The 24,744-nt window shown below is 47.5% G+C and overlaps 4 protein-coding genes, 1 long non-coding RNA gene and 1 pseudogene across 6 annotated transcripts; 1 reads left to right on the top strand and 5 right to left on the bottom strand.

The window, feature by feature from the left end:
* Positions 1-9,204: 9,204 nt before the first annotated feature.
* Positions 9,205-11,669, bottom strand: LOC117835934 (superoxide dismutase [Cu-Zn] 2). The gene is made up of 7 exons (XM_034715268.2): positions 11,504-11,669; positions 11,299-11,400; positions 10,387-10,482; positions 10,255-10,286; positions 10,097-10,172; positions 9,711-9,764; positions 9,205-9,523 (listed from the first exon to the last, which is right to left on the bottom strand). Exons 1-7 carry the CDS (start codon positions 11,604-11,606, stop codon positions 9,495-9,497), a joined length of 492 nt encoding a protein of 163 aa, XP_034571159.1. The 5' UTR covers positions 11,607-11,669; the 3' UTR covers positions 9,205-9,494.
* Positions 11,670-13,636: 1,967 nt separating this feature from the next.
* Positions 13,637-14,695, bottom strand: LOC140221236 (plant-specific TFIIB-related protein PTF2-like; annotated as a pseudogene).
* Positions 14,696-16,183: 1,488 nt separating this feature from the next.
* On the bottom strand, positions 16,184-17,195 carry LOC140221235 (plant-specific TFIIB-related protein PTF2-like). The gene is made up of 2 exons (XM_072290553.1): positions 17,190-17,195; positions 16,184-17,086 (listed from the first exon to the last, which is right to left on the bottom strand). Exons 1-2 carry the CDS (start codon positions 17,193-17,195, stop codon positions 16,469-16,471), a joined length of 624 nt encoding a protein of 207 aa, XP_072146654.1. The 3' UTR covers positions 16,184-16,468.
* On the bottom strand, positions 17,152-20,863 carry LOC117835746 (tubulin alpha-2 chain). 2 transcript variants are annotated; one of them, XM_072290974.1, is made up of 6 exons: positions 20,604-20,863; positions 19,899-20,113; positions 19,264-19,463; positions 17,815-18,323; positions 17,579-17,699; positions 17,152-17,493 (listed from the first exon to the last, which is right to left on the bottom strand). In XM_072290974.1, the coding sequence occupies exons 1-6, from the start codon at positions 20,714-20,716 to the stop codon at positions 17,212-17,214; spliced, it is 1,440 nt and encodes a 479-aa protein (XP_072147075.1). In that variant the 5' UTR covers positions 20,717-20,863; the 3' UTR covers positions 17,152-17,211. The 2 variants fall into 2 exon arrangements, with proteins under 2 accessions (XP_072147075.1, XP_034570967.1); XM_034715076.2 differs by having other exon boundaries at positions 17,152-17,699; positions 20,604-20,859.
* LOC117835747 (uncharacterized) lies at positions 20,020-20,830 on the top strand. Its single transcript, XR_004635966.2, has 2 exons — positions 20,020-20,160; positions 20,313-20,830. It is a non-coding gene; the product is annotated as an uncharacterized lncRNA (long non-coding RNA).
* Positions 20,864-21,897: 1,034 nt separating the features above from the next.
* LOC117835745 (beta-hexosaminidase 2) lies at positions 21,898-24,473 on the bottom strand. The gene is made up of 2 exons (XM_034715075.2): positions 23,489-24,473; positions 21,898-23,393 (listed from the first exon to the last, which is right to left on the bottom strand). Exons 1-2 carry the CDS (start codon positions 24,318-24,320, stop codon positions 22,429-22,431), a joined length of 1,797 nt encoding a protein of 598 aa, XP_034570966.1. The 5' UTR covers positions 24,321-24,473; the 3' UTR covers positions 21,898-22,428.
* Positions 24,474-24,744: the final 271 nt, after the last annotated feature.

Below are 24,744 nucleotides of genomic sequence, written 5' to 3'. Positions count from 1 at the left end.
GGAAATAAGACTAACACTAATGCTAATCCAAATGTTTCCAGTTTTGCTTTGTCTTCTTTGTGTTATGTTGCAGATGAGGAGTTGGAGGTGCTAGATGATGATCAGCTTGTACTGCTCTCCAACAAGTTTAAGCGTGTGTATGACAACAGGCGTAATAGAAGACGTTCAGATGGCTGCTTCAACTGTGGTGAGCGAGGACACTTTGCTGCTGATTGCCCAAACAAGCAGAGATCTTTTGAGCAGGGCAATAACTCCTCCAGGCGCCAGGAGAAGTTCAGGAAGAGGAAGAAGAAGAAGGATAAGCAATGGAAGAAAGGCGGACAAAAATACTCTGACAAGCAAGTCGCTAAGGCTGCAAATGTTTTGTTATCTTCTCTTGGACAGTATGTTTCAGGTGGCTCGTCAGACTCCAGCGATTCAGATTCCGAGGATGAGACACCCAAGAAGAAGACAAACGGACTTTGCTTCATCACTGACGCCGGCATCAATGATGGGATATGTACTATGGCCTTGGAGGGTGATGCATCAACCGACAGCAACGATGAAACTTCTGATGATGAGGTAGATACTTCTGCAGAACAAAGAATAGCTAATTTAACTAAAATTGTTCATAAGCAAAATAAAGTGTTGGCTAAACTTAAAACTGATTATGATAAAACTTGTGCTGAACTAGCTACTCTCAAAAATGCTGCATCTAATTCTGCTGAACCTGATGAATGTGAAGAATGCTCAATTCATATGATTTCGCTGTCTAAATTGCAAACCAAGTATTCTTCCATTGTTGATGATCGAGATAAACTTTACGCTGAACTAAATGAACTTTGTTCTCGGTCGAATTTGCTTGGTACTTGTGTTTCTTGCCCGCTTTTGAAAGTTGACTTGGATAATGCTTTATGTCGGGTAAAAATTTTTGAAGAACACACTTGTCCTGATTTGCCGGATTGTTTGATTTGTCCAACTTTACGATCTGAATTAAATGTTGCTAAATCACATATTGTTGAGTTGGAAAAACACACTTGTCCGGTTCTTCCTTCATGCCTAACTTGTCCTAATTTTGTTGTTGAAAATAATGATTTAAGGGCCAAACTTGCTGATTTGGAAGAAGAAAATAAGCATTTGAGAACTATTCTTGGTTGGTGTTCTATTCGTGAGCCTCAAATTGGTATGGCTATTGCTCAAATTAAACGGGGTGAGCGTTTTGGTCCCGGTTATGACTTGAAACATGTTTTTGTGAAAAAAGTGGACCGCCTGTTGATGAGAAGAATCCACCTTTGGCTAAATATACTGGACCACCTCCTAGGAAGGGTTCAGGTGTCACCTATGATGGGTTGCTGGTTGAGACATCTAGATCTGCTCCTAAAAAGCAGGTTTGGGCGCCTAAGCCAAAACACCTCAAGGGTATACAAAATACTAAGCCAAATGGTTCTTCTTGTGATCATTTTGCTAAGCCTGTTTTTGTTGCTTCTAGTTCTAATGCTGAGGCTTCTTTCGCTTCTGCACGCAAGCTTTATCATTGTGATTTTTGCAGTCATGATGGTCATCTTTATGAGTTCTGTTATCGGAGGATGCGTGCTGAACGACGTGAGCAGTACCCCACACGTGGTACTCATGATCGTCGTGTTTTTAGATGTGAGCAGTACCCTGTACGTGGTACTCATGATCGTCCTATTTTGAGACGTGAGCCATTTGTTCGCTCTTCTGGTTTTCGCTCACGTACTCGTGCTCTTGCACAACATCGGGATGACAGACCACGTTTTCCCCCTCGTGGTTCTCATCGTTTTTTTGAGAGCTTTGATTTTGCTAATGCTTCTTTTGAGCAAGTGGCTCAGCACTGGTTTTCATTACATTATCCTAACCCCAGTGTTGAGTCATTAGCTCACCCTCGCTCTCGTTGTTGATTGCAGGTTGGAGGCGAGGAGGACATATGGATAATGGACTCCGGTTGTTCGCGCCACATGACCGGAGATGATAAATGGTTCTCCAGCCTCACCCCCACGAGCGTAAAGGAAAACATCACTTTTGGGGATAAAAGTCAAGGTAAGGTAATGGCGCATGGCTGCATCAAGGTAACAGATAAATACACGTTAAAGGACGTCGCATTAGTAAAGAATTTGCATTATAATTTGCTGTCTGTTTTGCAACTTCTTGAGGATGATTTTGAGGTTCGTTTTAAGAAAGGAAATTCGCGTGTTCTTGATTCTGTTGGTAACCTTGTTTGCAAGATTTCTCCTTTTAGACGGATTTTTAAAGCTGATTTTTCTAAATCTTTTGGTGAAACTCGCTGTTTAGTTGCTCATGGTTCCCCCCTGATTTGGAAGTGGCATCGTCGGTTGGGCCACTTGAGCTTTGATTTGCTTTGTCGTTTGAGTTCATTGGATTTAATTGATGGTTTACCGAAACTCAAGTTTGAAAAGGATTTGATTTGTGCTCCCTGCAAACATGGAAAAATGGTTGCTGCTTCTCATTCACCTGTGACTCAGGTGATGACGAGACGATCAGGTGAACTGTTACATATGGACACTGTTGGTCCAGCCCGTGTTCGGTCTGCTCGTGGGAAGTGGTATGTGCTCGTCGTTGTGGACGATTTTTCTCGATATTCATGGGTGTTCTTTTTGGAATCTAAGGATGAGGCTTTCTCACATGTTCATGATCTTGTTCTGAAGCTGAAAAATGAGTTGTCAAATAATGCCGTTAGAGCAATTCGCAGTGACAACGGTACGGAATTCAAGAATTCTCGCATGAAAGCTTTTTGTTCAGAACAAGGTTTAGATCATCAGTTTTCCTCACCTTACGTTCCTCCCCAGAACGGTGTTGTTGAGCGTAAAAATCGTACGCTTGTTGAGATGGCTAGGACAATGCTTGATGAACATAAAACTCCTAGACGTTTTTGGGCTGAGGCTATCAACACCGCTTGCTATGTTGCTAATCGCATTTTTCTGAGAGCTTTTCTAGGAAAAACATCTTATGAGTTGAGATTTGGTCGACCTCCCAAAGTTTTCCACCTTCGAGTTTTTGGCTGCAAGTGTTTTATATTGAAAAAGAGAAATTTGGATAAATTTGAATCGCGTTCTTCCGATGGGTTATTTTTAGGGTATGCCTTGCAAGGGCGAGCGTACCGCGTGCTTAATCTTGATACTAACCGCATCGATGAGACATGTGAGGTCACCTTCGACGAGACAATGCCTTGTTTTTCTTCTGCTTTTGAGTGTGCAGGTGATGACGAGATCGGGCAGGATATTTTTGAGGATGAGAAAGAGGAAGATGGATGTGACGACGACGATGACGATGATGCCCAGCCTGCGATGCAGGGGGAGCCTGGCGCCCAGCCTAAGCAGGCGCCCTCCACCACTTTGGAGGATGGACCATCGCCGACACGTACATCTACAGCAGAGCCTGCAGCTTCACCGACTGTTGATCATGTACCGGCTGCAGTTGAGGGGGAGGCGATTTCAGAACGTACAGCACCACGACACATTCAGAATCATCATCCTGCCAAGAACATAATAGGTAATTTGGATGAACGCACGACAAGGAACAGAGGTACGAAAAATAAAAATTATTGTGTCTTTGCGCATACTGCCTTTGTTGCCTCTTTTGAACCCCGAGATGTTGGACATGCTTTATCTGATTCTAACTGGATCAATGCCATGCATGAGGAGTTAGAAAATTTTGCACGGAATCAGGTTTGGGTTTTGGTTGATCCTCCTCCTTCTTGTAAACCAATTGGAACTAAATGGATCTTTAAGAACAAACAAGGGGAAGATGGTCATGTTGTTAGAAATAAAGCTAGGCTGGTTGCTCAGGGCTTTTCTCAAAAAGAGGGTATTGATTATGGTGAAACTTTTGCTCCTGTTGCTCGTTTAGAAGCCATTCGTATTTTGCTTGCATTTGCTGCTTCACGTGGATATAAGCTTTATCAAATGGACGTGAAAAGTGCTTTTCTGAATGGTTTTATAGAAGAAGAAGTTTATGTTAAACAACCGCCTGGTTTTGAGCATCCCAATTTTCCTGATCGTGTTTTTAAGTTGCAAAAGGCTTTATATGGTTTGAAGCAAGCACCTCGTGCTTGGTATGCTAGATTGAAAACTTTTCTGCTTAAAAACGGGTTCAAAATGGGTTCAGTTGATAAAACTCTTTTTCTCCTCAGGCAAGGCAATGACACTTTAATAGTTCAGATTTATGTGGATGATATCATTTTCGGTGGTTCCTCTCATGCTCTTGTGAAAAAGTTTGCAGATGTGATGAGTAAAGAATTTGAGATGTCTATGATAGGCGAGCTGAATTTCTTTCTTGGCTTACAAATAAAACAAACTTCGGAAGGTACATTTGTGCATCAAGGAAAGTACACGAAGGATGTCCTGAAGAAGTTTGCGATGGATGATGCGAAGCCAATTTCTACGCCCATGCCGACTAGCGCTGCTTTGGATGCTGATGAGGACGGAGAGCCCGTGGATCAGAAGGAATATCGAAGCATGATTGGGTCGCTGCTGTACTTGACTGCTACGAGGCCAGATATACACTTTGCTGTGTGTATGTGTGCTCGTTTTCAGGCGTCCCCCAGGACTTCTCACCGTCAGGCGGTGAAGCGCATAATGAGGTACCTTCGATTTACTCTTGCATTTGGCCTTTGGTACTCTGCTGCTTCAACTCTCAGTTTGTGTGGTTATTCGGATGCTGATTTTGCTGGGTGTCGTTTGGATAGAAAGTCTACATCGGGTACTTGCCAATTTTTGGGTTCTTCGCTTGTTTCTTGGTCCTCTAGAAAACAATCTAATGTTGCTCAATCTACTACAGAGGCTGAGTATGTTGCTGCTGCTAGTTGTTGTTCTCAGCTTTTATGGATGATAGCTACCCTTTGCGATTTTGGTTTGTCGTTTTCTCGCGTTCCTCTCTTGTGTGACAGCACTAGCGCTATAAGTGTTGCAAAGAATCCTGTGCTTCACTCTAAGACGAAACACATTGAGGTTCATCATCATTTTCTGAGGGATCATGTTGAGAAGGGTGATATTAAGCTTAAATACATTAATGCTAGTCAGCAACTTGCTGATATTCTGACTAAACCACTCGATCAAACCATGTTTGCACGTTTGCGTGGTGAGTTCGGGGTGTGTTACCCCTTCTAGTATCATTGTAAGTTGCTTCAGTTACATATGCCTTATACTTGTTTTGGCTAGTTTGCGATCGATGCTTTTGGAGAGGTTTGAATGCTTTGCTTGACCAATTTTTATTTTGAAAACAGCACAGATATATACTTAAAAAATTATGTTGGGCTATGCTTGCTTTTCTGGATCTAGTGACTTGTTGAATACTTGACATATATCTTGCTCATGGTTCGGTAGTCAGCTTCTTTTAATGGGTTTTCACTGCAAATGTAACTCACAATCCAAGTTTTAACTCGGGAGTGCATAGTATGGTTGTGAGCAAAAACTCTGAATTCCCATATCTCTGCTATTTAGCTCATGATCTGCTTGCCTTACTGAGAATTTAAATATGGGCGCAACTCTGTTTTTCCCATGTCCCTGCTGGTTCTTGCTCATAAACAAAATTAAACAAACTGGCTGGGCACAACTCTTGCTTCCCATATCCCTGCTTATCATGCTCACAAAAGTCAGACTTAAATATGACAAGTGAATGCATTTGTGGGCGTTGCAGTGAACTTTGACTGAAGCTGTGTATCTGTCGTGTGAGCTTGCTATATGTTTTGTCTTCAGCTTTGCACTGAGTTTGGAATGTGCGTGTTTTTGCCTGGCACATTAGTTTTCAAACAGATTTCAGTTCTAAATTTTTATTGGTCATGGCATTGTATTGTTCCTTCTCTGGATAGCTAGTGTTGTTGGTTAGCTTTTATAAGTATTTGGCATATGTCTCAGAAGCTTCAACTTGTGCTTTCTCACATGCTTTTCTCTAAATTGGTTCCTTGCATTTTATCTTGATGGAGTGCTTTGTCAACAAGGGGGAGAGTGAGTAGCGCACAAATTCATTCTTGCAGGGGGAGTTCGTTCATTCAGGGGGAGTTTTGCTGAATCGTTTCTTTTTCTTTCTTTTTATTTTTCTTTTTCAGTACGAATAAATTTGTGCGGTGTGGTGTTGTCAATGCACTCATCAAGGGGGAGATTGAGATGCCGGTGGGCTAGCACCTTGGTGATGAGCGATTGACAACACGGTGTGCGTGTGACGTGTCTCTTGGCAGGTTGTGGTTGCAGGTGACAGGTGGAGACAAGGTACATGCGGCGACGAGTGAAGAACGAAGATAGGATGCCGTGTCGAAAAACCGCGGGGGCAGAAAAGGGCGGATCGAGGCTTGCGTTCGAGGGACAGGCGATCGTGCGGTGTACGTCTACTGTACCTGGCTACACGGCGGGAGGACGTCGAGGGAGGTTTCCGGATTATACCACAAAATCCGGGCTTCGCTGGTTGAGCCACAAAGCCATGCATCGTACCGTGACGCTCGTGCGGCGTGCGTTGGCCGAAGATGGAAATTTTGGCGATCGCGATACGATTTCGGATGGTCGTGCGGCGACATCGCGAGGATCACATCGCGGAGATGGAGGGATCGCGGACATCGCGGAATTTGCCATGGAGGACGTAATTGGAATTTACGCCCCTACGTTGGATTTATTTAGCGTAGGGGGTTATGTGAAAATAGGTTGTGCCACCCTTTGGAGATATAAATATGTGGCACCTAGGGTTGAGAGAAAAGGGGATGTTTTGGACTCCCGGCGAGTTACTATTCACGAGTGAACAGTACCCGTGAACAGTACTCGTGCCCTGGGGTTCCACGGTTCAATTTTCCTCTCTCCGGTCTAGCCTAGGGTTTGAATTCTAGTGAGAGATTTTTGTTGATCTCTCCGATTAAGAGAGGGAGGATGTTCAGGCGGAGGCTAGATGCATTTTTGTAAGTTCAATTACTCGATTTAATCTTTCATCTATAATGATTGATCTTGTGCATCTCGATTGGTTCTTTACAATTCTCGTCAGCATCTGACATAGTCTGCTTGTTTTATTTTTATCTCAAGATCCGTAAGTCCGATTGACGTGATTCCAGTTGGGTTAGTTTCGTAATTTCATCTAGTTTAATCTGACAAGTTTTTAGGTCGATCGGAGTTACGGATTTTCGTCCACATCAGGTTTACTAGGTACATAGAGTTCTGTCCAGATTTGAAAAACGTGATTTATTCAGGTTTTGTGTTTAGGGGAAGGGTTAGAAATTTTTGTTAGAAAGTTTTGGCTTCTGCGACCATTCACCCCCCTCTGGTCGCCCGTTACGATCCTTCGTACCCCGATGGACTAAAGTTAATTTTTTGATCGACTAACAATCTACATTTGGAATTGTAGGGAGTAGTAGCATAGTACATGTATGCGAGACTTTCGTGAGCTGTGTATGCTAGTACAAGTAATGATTCTGAAAGTGTATGGGTCCACGAGAATATAACAAACCTTCTGCTAGCTATTCTGTCTCCACGCATGCACGTACGTACGTAGGTAGGTGTACGGTGTACCGAGTACTTTTGGCACGATCTCTCGTGGACAAAGGAGGGATTCGAGGGAAGGAGAGAAATGCACGCCGGCCGGATAGATCGATACGTGAAGTCACGGGCCATTGGGCCAACCACAACCAGTCCCCTTCGTACCTCAAGACACGACGCTACGAACGAATAGTACCACCAGGCTACAGGCTTCGGACCGCAGGAACGGTCGGTCTGCCTGCCCCCGCGCCACGCGCATCGGACGGAGGACGCACGACACGCGCACTGTGACGCCGGTGTCGCCACGGCACAAAACCGCACGGCACGCGAGCACGCACGCACGCACGGACGCGCACAGGCGCGAGAGGGCACGCAAAAATAATAATAGTATCGCCGCCCAGTCGCCCACGGATGCTGCCGGCCCGGCGCGCCGTGGCTCGCACGCAGTCGACGGCCGCCCCGCCCGTTGCCCAGCCGTCTTCCAGGCATCCCGGGCGAGGCCACGTTCGACACTCGGGGCGCGTTCGTTTCTTTACTCCTCGTCTCAACCTTCCCGCGAGGCACCACCGCACCACCGTTCGGTTCGTGACCTCGTTCCCTCGCTCGCGCGCCTCCGCCTCGTGCTCGTCTCGATCTCACAAAGTCCACGAGCCGCTTCTCCGTGGCGGCATCGGCCGGGGGCGCGCGCGGGCGGTGTCCTGTAGCCGTCGTCGCGGCATCCGGCTGCGCCCGCACGGCGCCCGCCCGGGGCCAAGCGGGAAGGCTCCAACCCTCCAAGGCCCCGCGTCCTCCGGCCTCCGACCCTCCCTGGCCCGGCCGACCGGTCCCGTCCCGCGCGCACAGTTTGATGCCGACGGGCGCGCGCGCGCGTCGCGCCGAGCCGGCGCGCATCGTTGTTTGGGACACGCTTGGGCCGGGCGGGCGGGGCACGGCTCGCGCCCCTGACGTCTTCCCGGGTGTCCGGTTCCCGTCGAGGCATTTCCTGCGAGGGCTGACCTTGGTATCAGGATCGCCGGAGGCTAAAACTATGCCACCGTCTTGTAAGCCGTATTGACGTCGCCTGGTCTCTTGTTCTTGTCTGCTTTCTCCCTCGCGAAGCTTGTAGCGTTCGGAGTGTCTTGGGAGTTGGGAGTGTAATCTCACTGCTCGCAACTCGCAAGGATCGGCGGCCGGCTGGTGCATAGGACGTCATATGCTGTCAGGCGATTGATTCTTGTGCAGCAAGAAGGCTGATTGAAAAGAGGGTGGTGGATCAGTGAATGAACATTTTAAAATCACAGTTACAAACGGGATCTTGCACAAGTTTACAATAAGAATATAGGTTCGAAGTGAACACGACGGTCAGGTCAGGTACGAGAGTATCAGTGTCAGTGGACACCATCAAATGAATCCATGGTGAGATTTACCATCACAGGAAGAATGTTTGATTGGTTATCCCTGTTGAAGCAGAATAAATTTGAGACAATGCTACAATACAGCTTACCATTTGACCATGAAACACGTGATGGACATTATACAGCTAACGAGTATGTAATCACAAAATGCTGACTTGGGTTCGTTCCCCTGTTTCAGGAAAAGCATAAAGGCATCGCTTATGTACACATCTAAAAGCAGCAGCCTTTATAGGCTTATAGCCCCTTTCAGGTTTTGCATGTAGGCTTATTGCTACTGATCAGCAGTGATACCACTGTTGAGGACACGCAGGAGTCAATGCAAGATTTCACAGGTATAGCCGATGTACAGATTGAACAGCATCCTTTATAGACTTATAGCTCCTCTCAAAAAGGTTTTACATATAGGCTTATTGCTACTGATAAGCAGTGATACCATTGTTGAGGGCATGCAGAAATCATTGCAAGATTTTACTGGCGATTTTTCCTCTTATTCTGATTGCAAGATTATTGTATACATCACTGAAGACAGTAAGGGTACTAAAATGTTTAGTCTTGAAATCCATGTCTCCACACCATCTGCATATGCCCGGACAAATCCCTTGGCCCTTTTTTTTTCTGGTGGAATTGTTACTTGTTAAACTGAAGACTGAATTCCAATTATACCTACAAGTAATTGACAGATGTATTTGTAAGTGCCATTGAACAGAAGGGTCAGCTTCTGTTTTATATGAATCGACGTATGCACACTTCTAGTTTTAAATTTTCTGTTAGATTAGCTTTAAAAAATAGTAAGAAAAATGGCAGTCTCTTTCCTACAATTTGCAACACTAGAAAAAGGCTTGGCATTTACCACATCCAATTCTAGCTCCTGCATTTCCTGTTGACTTACTGAGTTCATGGCCACCTTAAAAAATATCAAAGGAACATAGTCAGGAGCAGTTAAAATACGAGGATGCCTCACACTAGAACTATTATTATTTATTAAGGAATATCGAGTTTGCTGACTATTACAGAATACGAGAAACATGGATCAAAATACTTTGATGCTTGAAGTGCAGCAGGGCAATGGGCAGTTCAAATGAGTATGAAAACATGCAAAACTATGTAAAAAATAAGTGCACATTTAAGAAATGAGTGCAGAACTAGGTCAAAAACATGGAATTTTAACGGTGAGCATTCAACATCCAATGTGTTACTAACTTACTATGACAACTTCAGTAATACAAGCATGCTTACCCCTCCCTAGGTCATCAGGATCAGCATGAACAACAACTGCCCTTCCCAGTATGGAATGAGGCCCACTCAGTGAAATCTTCAGAAAGCAACAGATAATTACCAGTTGATCAAAATCCAAAATTAACAAGCTCATATTACATCCTTCAAGACAACCAAACCTGCAAGTCCCTTATGAACACTTCTGCAACTCCTGGAATAAGTATGCGGGCATTATTAGGAGAAAGGAAATATTTCATAAACATGCATCTACCTTAGAGACTAAAGGATCTTAGATTAGGCTTTGTACTAACCATCTTTGTTGGCTACTATGTTTCCCAGGTCACCCACATGTCGTTCGTCATCAAATGGTGCTCCATGGGGCTTATTGTGAGGATTAAAATGGGGCCCTATGAAGCATATAAATTTGTCAGAACAACACAAGAGTTATGGATACAAGCATACAGATATAACATGTATCATTGTGAGACACTAAGGAAAATCCTAGTTTAAAAAGATAATTTAAAAAGTAGTGTTTGCAAGAAACAGTTTAATATCCCTTGATCACGTTTGATGTTACAAAAGGATGAAACCCTTCTACTAAGGAATGATGTAATGTTTGTCATTTGACACCTAGCTGCAGTAGGATTCCAGTATACTAATACAAAGAAGGCAGCAGATAGCAGTCTGGTAATAATCATAACAAAAGGATGATGAAATAATGGAACTTATTTCATAGCAAACATTGAATTTCGCAATTCTCTGCATCACTACCAGTACAATGCAAAGTGAAAGGTGCCCATTTGGCCATTTCATCAATAGCTGCTGAAGCAGTTTCATTCACTAGCAAAGGTGAAGTTTGTAACAGACCAGATGAAGGTTCAGTAAGACCTCTACCAGAAATAGGAAGTTCTTTTGGAACATGCATATACACACCTTTTCCCTTTATCTAAAAAACATCGTACGCATACATAACTAGTAATTCTGCACAACACACTTGTGTGACATCTAAACCTACCATACGGCTATATCTTTACTGTACAACAAAATAGGTTCACGAAATTCTGATCCCCACTTACACACTTGAGGGTTATTACTTGATCAGCCTATAACATTTCGATACAGTTGTGATTAAATAGCACATCTCTAGCAGTATTCCCAATTCGACAGCACACGTCATAAACCAAGCAACCATGAATCCATGACAGGCAGAGAAGGCGACGCACCGGTGGAGTTGCAGCCGTTGGTGGTGTCGCCGAAGACGTGGATGTGGAATCCATGCCTGCCCGGAGCCAGGCCCGTGACCTTGCCCCTCACCTCGGTGTACCCTAGCACAGGCACAGGGAGCAAGCACCAGCAGCTGTAATAGGTGAGCTAGGACTTCCGATGACCATACAGATTACAGATCGCAGAGTTCGAGAGAGCGGGTACCGGTGGAGGGGCCCTGGAAGAAGTGGAGGGCGCCGGCGACCGTGCTGTTGGCGCCGCCTCCGATGAGGGCGACCCCCTTGAGTCCGCCGGCTTTCCCTGCCATGCTTCTGCGTCCGTCGTGCCGGCACTGGTTCGGCTTCGTCGGCTGACGGCTCCTCTCTGCCTCTCTTTTCCGACGATTGTCTTTGTCCGACACAATCCCATCCGGCCCACAAAGGAAATGGGTCGCAATAATAGTTGCGGTCTGGCCCATCTGGAAAATAGACCGCCGCCGACGGATACCCCAGTCGGCGGCCCACGGGAAACATGGATCGTGGGCTCTATCCGCTCTACCGATCTCCTCTCTCTCTCTCTGGCCAGCCAGCGGGGGACCTCCGCTCCTCAACGCCGGGCTCCGGCCGGCCACCTCACCTCTGCGCTCCCTCCTCCATCGCCACCCAACTCTCTTTCCTGTCTGCGAGAGGGAGGGAAACTGGCGATGCCGTCCGAGAACGGTGTGACCAGCGCCGAATCGGAAGTTCGGCATGCTCCTCGGCGCCGTCTCCGTTGACTAGTAGGTCTGCACCTGCACGCTATCCTCTTCATTAGAACCCTATTTTCTAATCGGAGTGAAGCGTGAGTAGCTTAATTTTCTTAACCTATATAGCTCATTTGTTCCCTTTAACAAAAATGACTTCTAGCGCCATAAGTACTTGTCTGACAAATCGATGTTCCCCATCCAATGTTTAATGCTGTTATAAAAATTCAGAAATAGGTTATTAGTAGTATATCTATGAAGGCATTTGTAAAATTATTGATGTATGTCTTTGGTACCTTATTTAGTGATTCTGATCCCTGAGCAAACATATCAGTACGTATTGTTAGGAATAAACCACGCTATTGGTGTATCCATGCGTGCGGTCGAGTCGTTCGTCGCCGGAAACATTTGTGTTCATCGTTTCCTTCGCCGGTGCTTTGTGTTCGTGAGTGCAAGTGAGTTCCTGGATGAAGCCAAGACGTATTATCCAATACGGTACTCCCTACGTCCCAAATTACTATTCATTTTAACTTTTCTACATACATAACTTTTGATATGCACCTAGATATACTATGTATAGATACATAACAAAAGTGATGTATCTAGAAAAGCCAAAACGAATTGTAATTTGGGATGGAAGGAGTACTATGGAATTCTCTTGCATTGGGGGATCATTATCTGTCAGTTTCTCAAGAAGAGCTGCACACACCAGTTGATCCAACGAAGTGAGGTTCAGTCAACTGAACCAAACGCCTCCACTCCTGGTGCATTTCCTACAAATGTTCTCAACAAGCTCTTCCTTGTGTGCTCTTCCTAATGGAGTAATGGGCATCTCATATGCTTACACCATGCTGTCTGTCTCATTGTTAATATGTTTAGTGATCAGGAAATGTAGCATCTGCTATGGTATCCTCACCCATTAATCAGGAAATGTAACATTGGCTATGGCATCCTCACCCATTGATCAAGAAATGTAGCTGTCGTGTTGTCCCCGTGGTTCCACACTGCACATACTACACTTGTCCTTTTTTATTTGTCGTTTAAGGTATCAACACGTTCTCTTATAAAAGTATTTGACTATTGGTGTTTCTAGTTATATTCTAGAAGAATTTATTGAGTATAGTGACATTGAAGTATATGTTTGAGAACTGATCTACTACTATAATTTTCATGTTACATTTTTTAATATTTACTAGCAAAATGTCCGTGCGTTGCTACGATAAAAGATCAATTGTGTTTTTTCAAACTAATGACATTTTATTTCCATCACTAATTTTTTATTCCACTTATTGGATGTCTACACATTTAATAGAAAACCAAAAGAATTTTGACTTAATTATTTCCTTCAACTCAAATACCCATTAAATTAAAATATTTTTTTATTCAAGTAAGAGAGTTAAATCAGCCTCCGCTATTTGAAGACAAACTTCTTCAGAAATGGCATTGCACCAATCTATCTTTTCACTTAGTGGCTTCAGCTGTGATGCACTCATGTTAGCAATAAAACAATTATAAATGCAACACTAAAAATATATGTCATTCGTAAGCCATATAGCAATGTACAAAATTACACAATCCCCGTTTATATAAAAAAATTGGAATTGTTAGGGGCCATATCATTCCTAAACTGTACTTTCTAATCGGTATTAGCAGGGAAGAACAAAAGCGATCGTTGTCTGTAATTATTACTCTATCACAATATGTTCTTCCCACAATTAGCTTGATTGAACTTAAAAAAATTTGCATTCAGCACTCAGCATGAGCTTTCTATATCACTAAAAGAATGTAAATACAGAATGGTAAGGACCTATGTTCATTCAGCAAAATTGCGGTCATATACTGAAGACTTGAGACGCTGCATCACCATTTTTCAATTTTCCTCCACTTAATGCACTGAATACATGCAACTCCAACAATCTTCTGTACTAGCCTTGTTCTATCTCTGCTTCATTTGCACCATGTAGTAGCAGGAGCTCAATAATGCAATCTTCCCAATCAATACCGTCGCAGGAACCTATTTTTCGTCTCTTCTTCTGCCATCTGGACTATCTGGCATCTCTACCAAATCGTCACCGAGTATGATTCGATCTATGTCATCCATCTTCTTTCCCCCACGTTTCTTCCTGGTCGATTTTTGTGGAGGACAGGCATCTCCATTTCTTACACCAGGCTGTGAATGATTTGCGCTTGCAGCTGGAGCAGCAGGGGCCTTCCTAATCGCATCAATTCGCAGCTTAGCAGCTTCAATACGGGCTCTCCTTTGCTTCTTCCATACCAGCAGTAAACGATGGTGGAGGTGCATCATATCCAATATCAATATCCACCACGTCCTCAAGCAGCATGTCCTTTTTCCAACCATCATCCATAGGGTCCATCCATGGCTCCAGCTCCAGTCCTCCTTTCCACCGCTTCCTCCAGTCAGCACCTTTACTGACCTTCCCATGTTTCTTTAGCTGGGCAAGCCTCTCCAAGACATTTTGGTAAGCATCTGATAGACCCTTCTCTGTTATCTTCTGATCCTCAAATTCTTTCTCCTCTAGCACAAAATTATCGAAATCAATTTCATCGGCACGGGACAAGGGAAAAAAACGCCCCTGCTCCCTCCTCCCCCCCCCCCACTCTACCCTTCCCCTTCCTCCCACCTTTTCCCCCGCCCGAACCTCCCTGTCCTCCATGCTTGCTTCTGCTCCGGTGAACTTCGTTTTGACGGCCGGTTCCGCATGGTTGACGTCGGATCTGCACGTGGGAAGGCCAGATTCATGCGGGGGGGGGGGGGGGGGGGGGGGGGGGGGGGGGGGGCGGCCGGATCCGTGCTCGCGTCACCTCCAACAACTGCCCTCGCGGTGGTGGCGGCGGCTCGTGCGCGGACCTGCGCAGCGGTGGCTCGGGGACCTCTGCGTGGTGGCGTTGTCGTGGTTTGGTCCCCTGCTTCGCCCCTGCCCCCGCACTGCCGGGCTCCCCCTCGCGCCGCCGTCTTCAGGCCTCGCCCCCGCCCTCCTCTCCTCGCCATCACCCGAGGAGACCATCGGAAGCCCGGCGGCCGGCAAGGAAGGCCACGGCAAGGCATCTTCGGCCGGAGCGGCCCCTAGCGTTGGTGCGGGACTACGGCGAGCCTACGACCAGATCCGCTCCTGTGGTGGGTGGATCCGTGTCCTATGCTGTTGTATCTGCTCCTTTTGGGTGGCTGCTCGTGCAGGTCGGCCGGCGGGCAGGCGCCACGGCAACTGCTCGCCCGGCGGCATGCAGCAACTGGCGCGACGGCCGGTGGGGATCTAGCCCGTGCCACCCGGCCTCGGCTTGCGACGGCATATGCAAGCGCGCGCGGGTGTTGCGGCCGCCGGCGGCGGCGTTCGCTGCGGGCATGCGCTGGCAAGGCGGCGTCACTGGCGGGATGGCCTACGGTGGCGACCAAGACCACGCCGAACTTAAGCTGCAGCAGGATCCAGTCTGAGTAGAATTTGCAAGGAGAAATCCCTTCCAGCATTGTGCTGGGATTCAGCAACGGCGACGCCTGCGGGTGCCGCTCTCCTTCTTGGAGGCGTTGTCAAGTCTTCTTCCTTGCAGGTGTTGGTGCGGCCAAGGCAGGTGGGCAGGAAACTACAGGGAGAAATCCAAGCCTGGTATTGCGCCGGTGCCGACAATGGCGATGCCTTCGGGTGCCGCTCCCCTTCATGGAGGCTTTTGTCGAGATGCCTCCTGCCCACTTGCTATTGCTGCTGCTTGCTTCCCAATGAAACTGGTATCGCGTCCTCCCCATGCCAAGATGTTGGCTGGCTGGTACTGCTCCAAGGTCCCGCCTTCCCACACCATTTTGTTAAGCCTTCACCATGAGCAGGAATGTGCTTATTGTCGGCGTCTCTGCTTTGTCATCATCCTCCTTCCTTGTTCGTGCTGTCTCATCTTATGCCGGGTTAACGGGACCATGATCCCCTCTATTGGATCTCCCCGTTCTCCCCTCGACGGCTCTTTCTCCTTTGTGGTTTCCTCCCCAGGAAGGGCGTAGAAGGATGTCGATTGGATCCCGGATGGCCCCCCAAGGCACTGCAATCAAGACTGTCGTCTGTCGGCTTCGACTCAATGCTTCACGGTAACGGAATAGGGATTGGCAAAGTATAGTTTAGCTTGATGATAACACAGGCTAGTGAAAAGGTGTCTTGGCCGCATTTGGTTGCATGTGTTAGCTGTTTGATCTTAATCTTCTTTTCCAGACTGGAACAGTCCAGGATATGTGTTAGTTTTCCTTCCAACCTCCGTTTTCATGCTACAAAACTTTGTACGACTGTTTAGCCTGAACAAGGCCCTCTTGACAAAACCTGTCAAACCCAGGGATGGAAAAATCCCACTAAAAACTAAGATGATAATTAAAATTATATTCCTATGGATTACCTACCCAATGAAAAGTCGGCGATCCTAGAGGGATTGAAGTTTTCAAAATAGGCCTCAATGAATCAGGTGGGGCAGTTCGGCGGGGGCCCCTGTCGACCCTTAATAAAAAATTCATCGGCACCCACGGGAGCAATCTGAAGGTATTTGGACTCATCTTCGTCAACAGAAGAGTATGCCCGCACAATGCCAGCGATGTTCGGAGCGAAGCTCTCAAGAAACTCTTCAGACGGATCTGACTGTGACCTCATCTCCATGAGCCGGAGCAGGACCTGCGCGTTGAGGAGCAGGTTCTTCGCATTGACGTCGGCGCCCCTTGGAAGCAGCTGCCGTGCGACGTGCACGAGCGCATCAACGAGCTCCTTGTATCGACGGAGAGTGATTCTGATTCCGGCCGAGATGTCCTGAGCAATGTCCTCCACGGAGAGCGAGGTGACCCCGTTCACCTCAGCGGAGAAAGCCACCAGCGCCGCGATGAGGGGGAGCGGGTACCGCCCGGTGGTGAGCGACCACTTGGAGGCGCAGCGGAGGAGGAACCGGGCCTGCGCGAGGATCGCCTCCGTCTTCTCGAGGAACGCGAGCAGCGCCTCGGCCTCCGCCGCGGGGAGGGCCGTGCGCGCCGACGTCGACGCCGACCCCTTCCTCGGCTTCTGCCTCCTACCCACGCACCCACGCAGGCCCACCTCTCATTGATAAAAGTTGGACCAAACCAAAATAATAAGTAGAAGCGTTACTCACTTTAATAACATAGGTAGGTATAGATATAGATTTTATTTTATATCAAACCATCATACCAGTTCAACCAACTTTACACTTCTACCCTGCCAACCATGAACAGGTGCAATGCATTAACAAACAGGGAAAGAAATGGCAGGACAACAATGCCATCCAAGCACGCTTCCAGTCTTAGTGCAATGCAATGCAACAATACCAGTCTTAGTTGACTGATACCTAAGGAAAATAAGCATGCTTCCAGATCAGATGACTCAATATTCAGCTTCATCCTCATCGTCTTCAACTTCAGCTCCAACTTCCTCATAATCCTTCTCCAGTGCTGCAAGATCCTCCCTTGCCTCTGAGAACTCACCTTCTTCCATCCCTTCACCGACATACCAATGAACAAATGCACGCTTTGCATACATGAGATCAAACTTGCGGTCAATACGGGAGAAGACCTCAGCCACGGCTGTGTTGTTGCTGATCATGCAGACTGCTCGTTGCACCTTGGCCAGGTCCCCTCCTGGGACTACAGTTGGTGGTTGGTAGTTTATCCCGCACTTGAAGCCAGTAGGACACCTGTACATGTGGCAACATAGAAAGATGGTCACGTCCCATGCAGCTAATCTTATTGCCAGAAGATTACAAATCTATATCTGTCTGATATAACTAGGTAAGAGTTGTGAGCATATACCAATCGACAAACTGCACTGCTCTCTTGGTCTTGATTGAATGGACAGCAGTATTCACATCCTTTGGCACGACGTCGCCACGGTACATCAAACAACATGCCATGTACTTACCATGCCTGGGGTCACATTTTGCCATCACACTTGATGGCTCAAACACAGAATTTGTGATCTCAGGAACAGAGTGCTGTTCATGGTAGGCCTTCTCAACTGAGATAATCGGAGCATATGAAGAGAGCATAAAGTGTATCCGAGGGTAAGGCACAAGGTTGGTCTGGAACTCAGTTATGTCAACATTAATAGCTCCGTCAAACCTCAACGAGGTGGTCAGAGATGATATAACTTGAGATATAAGCCTGTTCAAGTTGGTGTATGTTGGACGCTCAATGTCGAGGGACCTCTTGCATATGTCATAGATAGCTTCATTGTCAAGAAGCACAACGACATCTGTGTGTTCAATCAGGGAATGTGTGGAGAGCACGCTGTTATATGGCTCGACAACAGCTGTTGAAATCTGCAACAAGAAATGGTTTCAGTACAGAGTACTTGTACTTTACAATAACAGGTAAACCTCCTTTGCAAGCTTTTGTTATCAGACTGAGAAGAAACAACTACATCTATAGCTAGGTACATAAATAGTACTGTTGAGAATACAAATGAAGTCTGTTTACTCACTCTAGACCCAAGTATACAGATTTAGATCTTGTCCTATAACCTTTATGTAGACAATAAGAAGAATGACTGTTCTCTGTGATAGGGCATAAAATTATTACTGATATTCACTCACATCTTTGCTCTGTTTAGATATATATGGGATCACATGATATCCAGGCTTATACTTAATATAGTAACTCTCAAGAAGTTAACTCTCAAGAAGTTCTGTTGAGAAAATTACTTTTGGTCCAATCAATGATAGGTGAATGTCGGCCACGGAAGGATATTTTTCTGTAGATAAGCTATATCTTACTGTAAGAACAAATAAAGAGGTCTGCTCACTGACAAAGGTAGCTCAACTGTAGTGGCAATGAAATTTATACTTTATTGGAGCTCTTCCAGAAACTCGACAAAAGCAACATAGATAAGTAGCTTATACAAAGAATGAAAGTATGACTCATATCTAAACTTCCCTTATGAAGTTACTAGAAGATATTTGATTAATCATATTGGTTAAATTGAGATTTTGTCGTCTAATAAAACTGATAAGAACATGGGAATGCTTTTTTTTGTCACTGGTACTATTTCATATCCATAGTTTCACCAAATCACAACTCATAACTACCACTGAATTCATTTTGTTTTTAATGTTACACACTGAATACTACAGTTTTTTCTTGGGTGGTAATTGATTGGCAATTTATTGTCCACAAGAAAACATGAAAATGGTGACTGCATAAATGCAAATATGATGACAAAATGATGCATACAGGAATGGTATGAGATTATTGTGATAATACCTGCGGTGAAGGATAAATCGTGAAACCAAGCTTCGACTTCCTACCATAATCAACTGATAGACGCTCTAAAAGTAATGAACCAAGTCCAGAGCCAGTTCCACCACCAACAGCATTGAAAACTAGAAAACCTTGAAGACCAGTGCAGTTATCTGCCAATTTTCTTATTCGATCAAGGCAAAGATCCACTACTTCCCTTCCAACTGCAACAGAAAAACAACTTTAAAATTCACTCCACCCCAGACAGGATAGGTATTAATACGAGCATGTGACAGTTTCCCAAGCATGCCAATCTTTTTGAAGTAAGGTGCCCTAAGTTTTTTTTAAAAAAGTGATGTTGATTGTGTAGTATGAACGGTATCTGCAGCATAGAATGATTGAATATTTAAGTATGGATCCTGTCCCTGCAATATCCAACTTTATGTGGATCAGTTCTACCTGTCACTTTCTAGAATTATCCAAATACATAAAAATATAGTTTACATAGTTTGTAAATGCACTTAGAATAAACCAAAATCCAAGATAACGCTTCCAAACTCCAAGAGTAATAATAACCTGATCAATATAGCATTTTAAATTTCTGAGGATATTTCCTTTTCTTCAGGAAATGGTTCAAGGTGAGGCACGGCATATCACACCTGTGTAATGTCCGCGGGCAAAGTTGTTCGCAGCGTCTTCCTTGTGGGAGATGAGCTGCTCTGGATGGAAGAGCTGGCGGTACGTCCCGGTCTTCACCTCGTCGATGACGGTGGGCTCCAAGTCAACGAACAAGGCTCTCGGGACATGCTTCCCTGCGCTTGTTTCACTGAAGAACGTGTTGAATGCATCCCTCGCGACCCCAACAGAGGTGTCACTGCAAGGCAACGGGCAAATGCAGAGAAATTGAATACTGTGAAATAGGTGAGCTACGCAAGTAAATCGGCGGCCAGTCACATGCTTATCCTCCCTGATGCTTGTTTCACAAAACTGGAGCTTTTTTATATGCTGGTATTTGTTTTCCATCTTTTGATCATGCCCCTTTCCACTTTTTAAGCAAGTGGTTTTGAACGCAGGGGTGTCATCAACTCATAAAGAAAAGATTTTCAGAACATCCAACAAAGTTTCTCAAAGCTTTTTGCTTCAGTCTTTCATCCAGTAAAGATCGTCCTCAGGATTATCTCCAAAATATCCTTTTTTGATGCTACTACTACAAGGACCCAGAAGGAAGGGCAGCGCTATCTCAAATAAACTATCTGTGTGCTGGAATCATTACAGATAGACCAAAATTCGACAGAATTCTCAAAGAAGGATGAGATGAACAAAAAGTCAGAAGTGTGAGAATTGGCATAGAAAGGGGGCCTCACCTGGGCATGAGGCCATCAGGCTGGATACCATGCTCCAGGCAGTAGAGCTCCCAGCAAGAATTCCCCACCTGGATGCCCGCCTGCCCGATATGGATGCTAATGATCTCCCTCATCTCGCCCTCTCTCTCCGTGCTTCAGTTCTGCGGCCCTGGGAGCGCAGGAGCAGAGACTTTCACGAGGAAGAAGCCCTGCGAAACGAAAAGGCTTGCACCAGAGCACACGGGAAATGGGCGTGCCCCTCCCTGTGCAGACGGGAGAAAAGGAGGACAAGGCAGCTTAGCGGCGTCAACCGGAACGTTCATCAGAAAGCAGAAAGCGACAGATGGATTGCGCTACACTGCGGACACGTCGGATGGAAAGCGACCCCGATGGACAAAGGAAAAAAAAATCACCACATAGGTGGATTGGCTATCAAATACGGTTATTCCTAGAAGAGGGCCTATGAGACTGCACATGATGATCGTCTACTCCAAATTGTCTGCTACGCTTTATTAGGCTGGTAAGTGGTGAGTGGTGACTGGTGAGTGATGGAGTTCCAGGCAAATTCGTTCCTCTGATGGAGGCCTTGGTGGGAACTTTCTCTGGTTCATGCAGGACTTGAACACAGCCTGTGCTCTGAATAGTCCTAAATTCTTTCATTGACCTCGAGTAAAACTTAATAATTCTCGTGTTCTAATATACTCTGTAATTTGCACTATTCTTCATTTGGGTCTCTTGTACTGCTCCAAAGGTCGTCTGTCAATGTGGGAATTGAGCTGCTGATCTCATCTTCTCATGTCTGTTCCTCTCAGGTCACCAACCACGTCATCTGGTAAAATAAAAAATGACCGCACTTCGATTTCGTTTTCACCATCCATGGCGAATCAAGTGCCGTCATCATAAACAACAGGACACTGCCGTCGTGGATAATCCATGACAAGGCGCAACGAAAGATGCGCGCCAGCCACGACCGCGACACCAATGAGCACAACAGCGGCGCACGTTGATGAGCTCAACATGGTTCGGGTGATCTCTTGATGGCGCACTGTTCCAGAGCCGGCAGCCTAATGACTGACAGCCTGTTCGCTTCAGCTTATCAGCCACCAAACAGTATTTTTCTCTCACAACAAATCAACCGTTTTAGCTTTTCAGCCGGCTTATAAGTCTAGTCGAACAGGTCCTGAATTGTTCTGCCCCTAATCTTTTTCTTTTGAAAAGAAATTGCGTCGTTTTTGTTCTACGCATCACAATTTCGTCTCGAAAGAGACGTCGACTTTCAACATCACAATCAAATACTGGACCAAAAATCGTAGACTTCTGAGTCCTAATTCCCCCTACTTTATTCAAGTCCGTCAGTACATACAAATCATCAAGTCGAATACCAAGTACATGTGCGCTGGTCATGTAATTTATTGGACAAATCTAACCAGCGTCAAGAACAGCAGCTATCCTAAGACAAGACTTTGATGTTACCAATGACTTTTTTCAGTTTCGTTGAATTTGGGAGCTGGGAAGTTCTAGTGCAGACTGCAGACCTCATGCACCTGTTACTTCGTGGCACGGTCGAGCGCGCCTCAAACAAGAACAGGCTCGCTCCAAACGACGAGGATGAAAGCAAAGATTGACATGGTAGATCCAGGATGCCTTGGTTTTATTCTGTTCTTGATTCTTCCAGTAATCACTATATTGATCAGAAGAACGATGCCGATGGTTCTTGTTTCCACCATGTTCCAAATCTCTGCCTGCCCGTGTGACTTCGTACTGCCAATATTCAGTCCATTGCAGGCAGCGAGCAAGCTAACTCGCCACAGAATCACCCGAGAGTTCAGGCTGCTAGCCTGCTACGCTACTGCGAGAGGTGGCACATGCGCGGGTGCAGCGGGCACCAGAGCGGCTGGATGGGCTCGGCGCGGATGCCGCGCGCCACCATGCGGTACCTCCACTCGTTGAGCCGGGCCGTCGCGTTGGCGTAGCGCTTCCTCCCGCTGGAGTCCTTGTTCCCGGCCCAGAGCGTCTCGGCGGCGGCGGCGGCCCTGGGCCAGAGCCTTCCGTCGAGCACGGCGGCGTCCGACTGCTCCGACCACAGCGCCACCTCGCCACCCAGCACCCGCGTGGCCTCGTCCTCCGTCAGCCCGTGCAGTATGTCGTAGTCGTAGATGCGCTGCCACGTCTTGAAGGGCGCGCACCAGGACCCGCCGGTGCCGCCCGGGTCGTTGAACAGCGGCGTGCCCTCGCGCTCCTTCTCCTGAACGTCGTACCGGCTGTCGTTGCCCAACCACCCGCCGTGCCCGCAGTCCAGGTAGTAGTAGGACGCCGACGACACGATGGCGCGGTAGCCGGCGGCCACGATGCGCTTGGTGTTCTCCGCCCCGTTGTTCCACGTCTGGAGCACGGTGGTGTCGTGGGGCAGCACCGTCTGCCCCACCGACACCTTGGGGCCCAGCAGGACGTCCTCCCAGTACACCGCCGTGCGGTTAAGCTCGTGCACCAGGAACGGCCGCGTCGCGTTCACGAAGAGCTCCAGCAGCCGGTCGTGGGTGCCGCCGTCCGCCAGGAAGCGCCGCACGGTGGGGTCGTCCTCCCAGCACGCCGTGTTCACCTCGTCGGCGCCCGCGTGGAGGTAGGGGTCCGGGAACAGGGCCGCCAGGTCGCGCAGCACGTCCTGCGCCACGCGGTACGTCTTGGGGTTCAGCGGGTTCAGCTGCCCCGTGCCGGGCTCCGCCGCCAGCGCCGGCTTCGCCGTCGGCGCCCAGAACTTGTTCGCGCAGGTCACGATCTCCGGGTACGCTCCCGCCCACGACCCCGCGTGCCCTGAGATTGAAGGGAGTGGCCAATGCAGGGTATGAATTATGATTAATTGGGCAGCGGCAGGGCAGTTTGATCTGAAATTGTTAGTTCTCACTCACCAGGCATGTCGATCTCGGGGATGACGCGAATGCCGAAGGCCTCGGCGAAGCGGACGACGCGGCGGACGTCCTGGTCCGTGTAGCGCATGGCGGGGGAGTAGGAGCCGAAGTTGGCGAGATTGGGGACGGAGGGGAGGACGATGGGGAACGACTGGGCGTCGGTGATGTGCCAGTGGAACACGTTGAGCTTGTTGTAGGCCATGGCGCGGATGGTGCGAAGGATGTCGCGGACGGGGTAGTAGTTCCGTGCGGTGTCGAGGAGGATGCCGCGGTGGGTGAAGAGGGGGTGGTCGGAGATCTCAATGTCGCTGGGGACGATCGGCTGGCCGCCCGCGGCGGGGCCGCCGCCCGCCCAGGACATCTGGGAGAAGGTCTCGAGGCCGCGGATGGCGCCCCATGACGTGGCGGAGGAGATGTCGGCGGAGCCGGAGTTGGGAGGCACGGAGAGCGTGTAGGACTCGTCGACGCCGGGGCCGAGCGGGACGTCGGGGTCGGAGACGGAGAGCGCCAGCAGCCGGATGGGGACGCGGGCGAGGGTGTAGTTGGCTGGGGGCACAATCGGCGCGTGCCGCTCGGTGCGGATGAGGCGGCTGTAGTAGGCGATGGCGTGGCGGAGCGACGGGTGCGACGGCGAGGCGCGGATGCTGAACGACGGCGAGAGCGGCGCGTACACCGCGTCCGTCCACGAAATGGACACCGGCTTGGGCCAGACCTGCACCTTCTGAGGCGGCCGCGGCGGCGGAGTCTGCGAAGGCGGCGGCGCGCGGTAGGCTGGTGCAACCGCTGGGTGGAAGAGCAGCAGGACGAGGAGGAGATACGGCGATGCCGCCATGGCCGAGGTTTAGGAGGTTCGCGGTGGGGGATCGACGAGTCAGAGCGCACCAGATCCAGTGGCTTTGACATTTCTTCGTAACACACTGCTCGGAGTGAGTGGTTAGCGCTATCCGCATTCCGCAACACGTGGATCCGAAATATCCTTCTGAGCTTTTCTCCTCTGAGAAATATTCTTCTGGGCTTTCCTTTCTTAGTAAATGTTCTTCTGGGCTTCCAGTGAACTTCAATCCATCTTTGGTGCACCCTACTATTTCCATTCACCACCGTAAAATGTGTAACTCGAGATTATTGAAAAGCTTATTGAAATTTCAAGTCAACCGGTATCTTGGTGCGAAGTACCCCACTACGTAAATGTTCATTTGCACCAATTTCGAAGTACCAACATCTGACCACAAGTATCTTTTTCTTTTACCATGACACGA

Source organism: Setaria viridis, chromosome 9 (assembly GCF_005286985.2).
Source record: "Setaria viridis chromosome 9, Setaria_viridis_v4.0, whole genome shotgun sequence".
In the NCBI taxonomy this organism is placed as follows: domain Eukaryota; kingdom Viridiplantae; phylum Streptophyta; class Magnoliopsida; order Poales; family Poaceae; genus Setaria; species Setaria viridis.
This window is presented reverse-complemented; position numbering and strand designations above follow the sequence as displayed.